Genomic DNA, 8,196 nt, shown 5'->3' with positions numbered 1-8,196 from the left:
TATATTTCCAAACACGGTAGTGTAAGCAAATGTGTGATTACTGTGAGTTGCCATGCATCCATCTTCTGCAATCTCTGTAAGCTGACTGAGAGAATCTGTATGAATCTGCGCCGAGGAGTAAGTATGGAGTATGGTGCATTTCCCGGGGGGGGGGGTAGTTAGCCTGGGGGGAAGAGGGAGGAGAGTCTACCTGGGGTGAGGGTTATGGGTTTTTCCCCCACAGGTTGAATTTTCCTATAAAGGACATGTGAACCCCACCCACAAAAAAATTATCAGTATACAACCTCTTTGAAATCTTTAGATAACTGTTACTCTGGTTGTTAAAAGGTTAACAGTAAGGCTCCCCTTAATCACTTAGAAATCCTTCTCCTCCTGTAACCCTCTTGGCCCCCTCCCTCAGGAATTTGCTTTGGCTGTTGACTTATGAGCATGCTCAATTCTTCTCAGCTCAGATTACTAAAGACACCCTCCAGTCTAATACCAAACAAGAGATAGCATTGTTGGTTCCCATAGAAACTCTAGCTGTCTGATCCTATTTTTTTCTCCTAACCCTCTCTCCTGAGCTTGGCTTAAACATTACAGTTCTCAACCCCAGCAGAACTTTTTATCAAAGTATGTTGTGTCTGTGTAAACTTGCATTCTGAATTACATGAACTTTACAGCATACATATCCTGTTTGCAGATGTCAATGTTACTAATGATGTGTCAAAGGGAAAATAGCAGCCGGGTGAAAGCTGCTATTTGTTTTAGGAAAATTTGATGGCTCTGGCAAATGGAGGGGGTATATGCAGAACAAATGATGTGGCTTGGGTGGGGAAGATATGCCCAACTTATACTTAGGAAAATGCAGGCTTTACATGTCCTTTAAAGTAATAAAAATATAATGCACTGGTAAAACTGGTGTGTTTGCTTCAGAAACACTACTATTGTTTATATAAATAAGCTGCTGTGTAGCAATGGGGGCAGACATTCAAAGGAGAAAAGGCTCAGGTTACACAGCAGATAAGTTCTATAGAACATAATGGTGTTATCTGTTATCCACTATATAACCTGTGCCAAATAGCCTTTTTTCAATTTCCACCCTTGCTACACAGCAGCTTGTTAATATGAACTATAGTAGTGTTTGTGAACAAACACAACAGTTTTACCCGTGCAGGGCAACAGTACATGATATTTTCATTACTTTAAAACACTTTAATTTTTTGGTGTTGTTCCTTTAATTGAATTATACCCTCAGAGCAATGCTATCTTGGGGAATTTTTTTAAAGTAAAACTATACCCCAGAAGAATGTAGGTCTCTATATAATAACAGCTCAGATGTAAAACCCTGCTTCATGTAAATAAACCATTTTCATAATAATATACTTTTTTTTTGTAGGCTGTGCCATTGAGTTATCCTAAATATAAAATTGCAATTTTACAAAATAAGAGCCGTCCCCTGGGATCTGTCTTTTGCTTCTACACTTCTTCCTGTTACTGTATTATTACAGCTGCATTATTTCTGGTCAGGCGATCTCTTAGGCAGCACAGAGACTATCATAAAATGGGAGCTCAATGAAAAAGTGCAATATTTACTTAAATATATATTGCAGTTTGATTCTTTAATATGCCACTTAATGTGATAAATACTGTTGCTCGTGTATTCATTTTGAGAGTATACTTTTTCTTTAAATAAATAAGAAAGGTTCTTGTCTTCCACCCCCCCCCATAAGACATATTAATGATACTTAAATATTTTACAATTTACAAGTATATTGTTAGATAAATAGAAGAATATCTGTTAGTGCAAAGACCAGGCTTTATTTATTAGTGGAGGACAATCCACAATAGTATTTCCAATCGATGTCATCTCCTGTAGGGGATTAATATTAGTCAGTATAAGGTATCTCTGACTGCAAAAAAAAGTGATCAAAGATCTTTTGCTTTTTTGCTTAGAACTACCAGATCTTCACCTTGGAATTTTCTGACCCGGAGTCTCTCTTGCCATATCTGAGGCCAAAAGAGTTCCAGTTGTAGGTAGAGAGATCTTTTTCTCTTTCCACCAAGAACTCCCCTGTAGGTGCAGAAATAGATTGGCTAGGCAGTAGGGAGCCTGTAGACCAGTGATGTCCTGTAGAAAATGATTTCTTCCTGCGGCATAATAGAGCAAGTACAGGTGTCTGTTCTGCCCTCGATGAGTCTGGCATCTTTTCAGGACACAGCAAGGAGCCGAGCCACTGACTCTGTCCAGGCACTTGGCTATATAGCTCACCTGTATAACAGTAACATATTGTCATATTTAGTGTTCCCTTTCAACCACCCCAATACAAGTCATTGACACAATATAGAATTGATTTTGTCCCTAAACTATGTTATCAGTGTGCCAAAAGAATACATTTATGTGGGAAGCCTTTTTGCCAATTTAACACAATTTTCATCAACAATGTGATTTCAAATTTCTATTTTTTCTACTTCTATTTTATTTTTGATGATGTGTGGATCTCCTATATTTTTTAAAAGCTAAAAATTCAAGATTTGTTAAGTGTTTTTTTTTTGAGTGTTTAACCACAAAAACCGCTAATGTAAAAGTTGTCGAGGACCTATAGAAGTCAATGGGAACTGTGAGGATCTTATTCGACTGCTTTCATTAAATTTGGACTTTTAGAGGTTTTCTGATTTTTAGGCTAGGAATTGTTCCTATTTTTTAGCGCATCTTTCAGTGGTTTTTTTTTGTTTGTACTTTTTAAATTCAAGTATTTAATTTTTTTTTAAATAAGTCATGGTTTCAGAAATCACTAAAATGAGAATGCTGATAAATAAACCTCCACAGAGCTCATTTACTAACATTCTGATTTCTTTTTTTCATTCTAATTTTTGTCTCTGTTGGACCTTTTTATTTGCCCGTTCCGATTTTTTTGAGGTTTTCAGATTGTAATTGTCGAAAAAATTTAATTTTTTAGATGCTTTAGTGATATTTGTATATTTTAGCTTATTGATCACAGTTTTTTTCCATTTGCAATTTTTATATTTGGATCTTTTAATGACATTCATGGCATTTGTGGTTGTAGAGAAAATAACTTTAATAGTGGGTTCAAAAAGCTCTAATACCACGACCTTTAATACATTATAAATGGGCCTCAACTCTTACAACTACTTCAACTATTCACTTATTTAGCTAATAGGTGATCCAGAGCAGTTGTGTTTTTTTAATCTGGAAAACTGAGAAGAATTTTTAAAGTTTGATAAATCTCACCCTAATTGCCCCGTTTGATTTCACAGAAAAAACTGTCTCCAGTGTACCTCAGAAAGGAAAAGATATTCATTTACTTTGGAATTCCTGTTGGACCTATCCCCAGATCACCATCTGGTATATTCATCTGGCTATCCCTGACACCAATATAAAAAATGATTTTCCAACTCAGGTGGTACTTCGTAACATGCAAACAGTAATTCACTTAATTTACTTAGGGGCAGATTCACTAAGCTCGAGTGAAGGATTCGAATGAAAAATACTTCGAATTTCGAAGTATTTTTTTGGTATTTCGACCATCGAATTGGTTAAATTTGTTCGAATTCGAACGAAATCGAACGAATCGAACGAAAAATCGTTCGACTATTCGACCATTCGATAGTCGAAGTACTTGCCCTTTAAAAAAAACTTCGACCCCCTACTTCGGCAGGTAAAACCTACCGAAGTCAATGTTAGCCTATGGGGAAGGTCCCCATAGGTTTGCTAACCTTTTTTTGATCGAAGGATTTTCCTTCGATCGTTGGATTAAAATCCTTCGAATCGTTCGATTCGAAGGATTTAATCGTTCGATCGAACGAAAAATCGTTCGATCGATCGAACGAACGTTTAGCGCTAAATCCTTCGACTTCGATATTCGAAGTCGAAGGATTTCAATTCGAGGGTCGAATTTCGAAGTATTTTTAACTTCGAAATTCGACCCTTAGTGAATCTGCCCCTTAATGTTTAAAATAATGTGCCAATGTTTCAGACTTCTCCTAAGACCTTTCTTAAGACCTTTCCTGCCCTGCAGCCACTTCGCTGAAAATGGCTGCCAATTCTATTCATTTGACAGTCAGGTAATACTCCAGAATAAGAAGTAAGTGTTCCTTGACTGATTCATGCTATCTGTCAGCAGTATAAATAAAAGGGGAGCAGTTGGGGAAAAGCATTTTGACTGCTGCCATTCTCCATGAAAGAACTGTGAGAGCACAGTGGTGAATACATTGATTACAATCATGCAGGGATCAAGAGACTTCTCAAAAATGTTAAGATGAATGGCAGCATCTATGATTTAAAACACCAAAGGGGCAATTTTATCAAGGATCAAATTTCGAATAGAAAAAACTTTGAAATTCGAATTCAAAAAGACCAACCGAAATGAAGTCAAAATTTTTGTATTTGGTCGAATAGGTCCATTTTCAATCGAATAGGTCCATATTCGGCTGAATTCGAATCGTTCGAATCGAAGTAATAGCGCATTTGATCAAATTAGATTGTTTTCCCCCTAAAAAATGTTGATTTTTCAAAGTCCATCAATTGACTCCAGAAAGGTTCTAGGAGGTCCCCCATATGCTAAAACAGCAGTTCGGATTGTTTTAGATGGCGATTGGTTGAAGTCACATTTGTAAAGAGACAGTACATGATACTTTTCGATATTCGAATTTTCTAATTTTTTTCAAATTCAGATCGAATTTGGACTATTACCTAGTCGAAGTACACAAAAAATAGCTAGAAATTCGAAAATTCACCTCAATTTGATAAATCTGCTCCTAACAGTCCACTCCATTATGAATAATGTCACTGTAATAACAATAATTAAAATATGCAGCTTTTATAACTGGAAATTTCCCCATCTTCAGCTGTTGGAAGGTACATTTGTCTCACCAATGTGTACATTGCAGAACTCTTGTCTGAAGAGAGAGGCGTCTTGGTAAACATATAACTGGAGAGAAGACACTTACAGTTTTCATTTATCTTGTTTAAGTGGCATTATTCACACTATGTGCATGTAGTTTATGTAACTAGTTCATTTTGACTTTTATTGTATTGATTTTTTATTGATTTTTATAAGTATTTATTCTTATAAGTAGCTGATCCCTACTAGTCTGTTAAATAATTTATAATATGCTCTATTATAAATAATTTGTAACTTTATAGAACATAAACACTGTAAAGCAGTGATTGTATGGGATGATTGAAAATACCTGCATTTCTGGCTGTGCGGTCAGACCTTCCCAAGTGAATTCCCAACAAAAACAAGAACAGATACAAACCGGGCATAATCATCTTTGTTGGCCACAAAAATAGCGTATGTTTTCAGCCTACAGAAAACCAGACAGAAATAGATACTATTGTTAAAAAAGAATGATGTAGCTGTTGTGAGTACCTGTAACTTCCTTTTATCCTGTTTTTATGGGCATGTATAACACATTCTAATGGCCTTTAGAGCATTAGTTACTCCTTCCATCTAACAATGATTAGTGAAAGTATTCTATATACTGTCTCATGTTTGTAAAAAAGATGAATTGACAACATTACAAGTTATACTGAGTCTTCTAACCTTATTACTAATTATCTGCAGGTTTTCAGCCAGCTAAAGCAAATCTGAAGCACACCAAGGGGCATATTTATCAAGGGTCGAATGCGAATTGAAAAAACGTAGAAATTCGAATTCAAAAAGACCAACTGAAATCGGTTGGGTCGAATAGGTCAGTTTTCGATCGAATAGGTCCGTATTCGGCTGAATTCGAATTGTTCGAATCGAATTAATAGTGCAATCGATCAAATTTGATTAGAAGTTTTTCCCCAACAAAAACTTTGATTTTTCAAAGTCCACCAATTGACTCCAAATAGGTTCTAGGAGGTCCCCCATGGGCTAAAACAGCAATTCGGCAGGTTTTAGATGGCGAATGGTGGAAGTCAAATTTTTAAAGAGACAGTACATGATAAATTTAGATTTTTGAATTTTCTTCAAATTCAAATCAAATTTGGACTATTCCCTAGACGAAGCACACAAAAAAAAGCTTGAAATTCAATTTTTTTTCATTTGAAAATTCACCTTGACCGTTGATAAATCTGCCCCCAAGAATTTAAGGTTAGGGCTCTGGTTACATAGTAACGTTTTTAACAGTACCCATTCTATTACTTGTTATAATACCATCACATATTTAACATATATGTCAGGGATCATTTGTAACAAACAGTTCCCCAGAGAACCAGTAATCATGTTCTGCTTTGCTATGATGCATAGTTAATCTTAAATACAATTACCATTGGAAACATATGCCTAGAAAAGAAGACCTAAAACAAGCACAAGTTCTGCTCTCTGAAACATTGCACTTCTTTTTTAATGCATCCTGGGCTGCCCTATCCATTTATTTCTTTTGCATAAATAGTGGGACTGGCGCTCACTGGGTCGGATCACAGCTTATGCTGTTTAATTCTGAATAAGGAAGAATATCGCATATAAGGACCACTAGTCATGTCTTGTTTTTTAAAAATGAAAGCAAAATTATATACTTCCTTAATTGAGAAGTAAAAGTGTCTACATCTTTTTTAAAATACAAAAAAAACATTTTCAAAGCTAATCCTATGAACGGAAAAAATTAACCAAATCTACGTCATTGCCCTAATTAAATAACAGTAGGATAAAGTAGACCTAAAATGAACTCTACAATACATTATTTTACCCAATTTTCTGATACACTCTTGACTTTTCATATAATTAGCAGTTACTTTGCGTAATTCACAAAGTGATATCTATAAATTAGTTCATTCCCTTATGATATTTACCATATTTACTCACTCTCATCTGCCATAACATCTCTGTCAATTTCTGCAGTTAAATTATTACCTGTCTTTATGCTCAACCTAGAATACCCTTTCCTTGTTTGCAACCTAATTTTATTATTCTTCGCTGTATCCCACACATATACATTTTTCACCTGTTTGCAGTTACCCCAAAATTGAATAGTTACTTACCTTGACTAAACAACCCACTTTTTAAAAAAATAAATCTTCTTCTCTTTGTATCAGTGCTCCAGCCACTATTCTGTCAGTCACTACTCCGTTCCTTATGCTGCTCTCTCCTTATGCTGCTCTCATACCTGAATCTAAGGACTAAACAGTTGACTTATATGCTAACATTTCATGACACAAGCACTTCAATGCCCATCCCCTGCATTCAGATCATATCAAAACTATCATATTCCTCTTCTGGATTTTTGCAGCATATTATTGGTATTATTTTACTAACGAAAGCATTAACCCAAATGTTTAATGATTGTGTTTTTATGTGAATATATACAGTACTTACAAGCTAATACAACAAATGTATTCATACAGTATAAACATAATCCAGTTTTTTGTTTTTTGTATATATAGATCAGGTGAGAGAAAAATGCTTGTATGCTGTTTTTTTAAAAATTATTTGTCATTACGAAATATGCCTCTGAAAGAGTATGTTATAGGTATAGGACCTTTTATCCAGAATGGTCCCATACCTGGGGTTTTATGGATAAATGATCTTTCCGTAATTTAAATCTTCATATCTTAAGTCTACTAGAAAATCAAGTAAACATTAAATAAATCCAGTAGGCTGGTTTTATTTCCAAAAAGTATTCAGTATTGCTTGGTTTGGATCTATTAAAGGGTACTGTTTTATTATTACAGAGAAATGGGAAATCATAATTTGGATTATTTGATTAAAATGAAGTCTATGAGAGACAGCCTTTCCATAATGTAAAGCTTTCTGAATTACAGTATTCTGGATAACAGATCTCATACATGTAGTATATTCAGCAATTTTTGACAGTTTATAATCGTTTTAATTGATATTAGATTGGTATTACAGAATATTTTAAATGCATATTTGCAATATGTCATTTAAAGATGGTGTATCATTAAAGGAGAACTAAACTCTAAAAATGTATATGGCTAAAAATGCTATATTTTTTATACTGAACTTATTGCACCAGGCTAAAGCTTCTGCTTCTCAATAGCAGCAATGATTCAGGCATTCTTGTCACATGGGGTCACCATCTAGGAAAGTGTCTGCTACTGCACTGGTTTCTCTGCTGCCATGTAGTAATTATCTGTATTTATTACTAATTAGCCCTATATTGTGACATTTATAATCTATGTGTACTGTATATTTTGAGTTGATCCCTAAACTTAGTAACATACAGCAGCACAGAGCATGAGAAATG

At 34.9% G+C, this 8,196-nt stretch overlaps 1 protein-coding gene across 1 annotated transcript; it reads right to left on the bottom strand.

Annotated features, from left to right (window-relative positions):
• Positions 1–1,782: 1,782 nt before the first annotated feature.
• kiss1.S (kisspeptin S homeolog) lies at positions 1,783–7,097 on the bottom strand. Its single transcript, NM_001170453.1, is given in 3 exon segments — positions 1,783–2,251; positions 5,194–5,310; positions 6,971–7,097. Coding segments are annotated over 2 exon segments (396 nt in total). The 5' UTR covers positions 5,276–5,310; positions 6,971–7,097; the 3' UTR covers positions 1,783–1,937.
• Between the last annotated feature and the right edge of the window lie 1,099 nt (positions 7,098–8,196).

The sequence above is a fragment of the Xenopus laevis genome, chromosome 2S (genome assembly GCF_017654675.1).
Source record: "Xenopus laevis strain J_2021 chromosome 2S, Xenopus_laevis_v10.1, whole genome shotgun sequence".
NCBI lineage: Eukaryota > Metazoa > Chordata > Amphibia > Anura > Pipidae > Xenopus > Xenopus laevis.
Note: the sequence above shows the minus strand (reverse complement) of the source record. Positions and strands in the feature narration are given on the sequence as shown.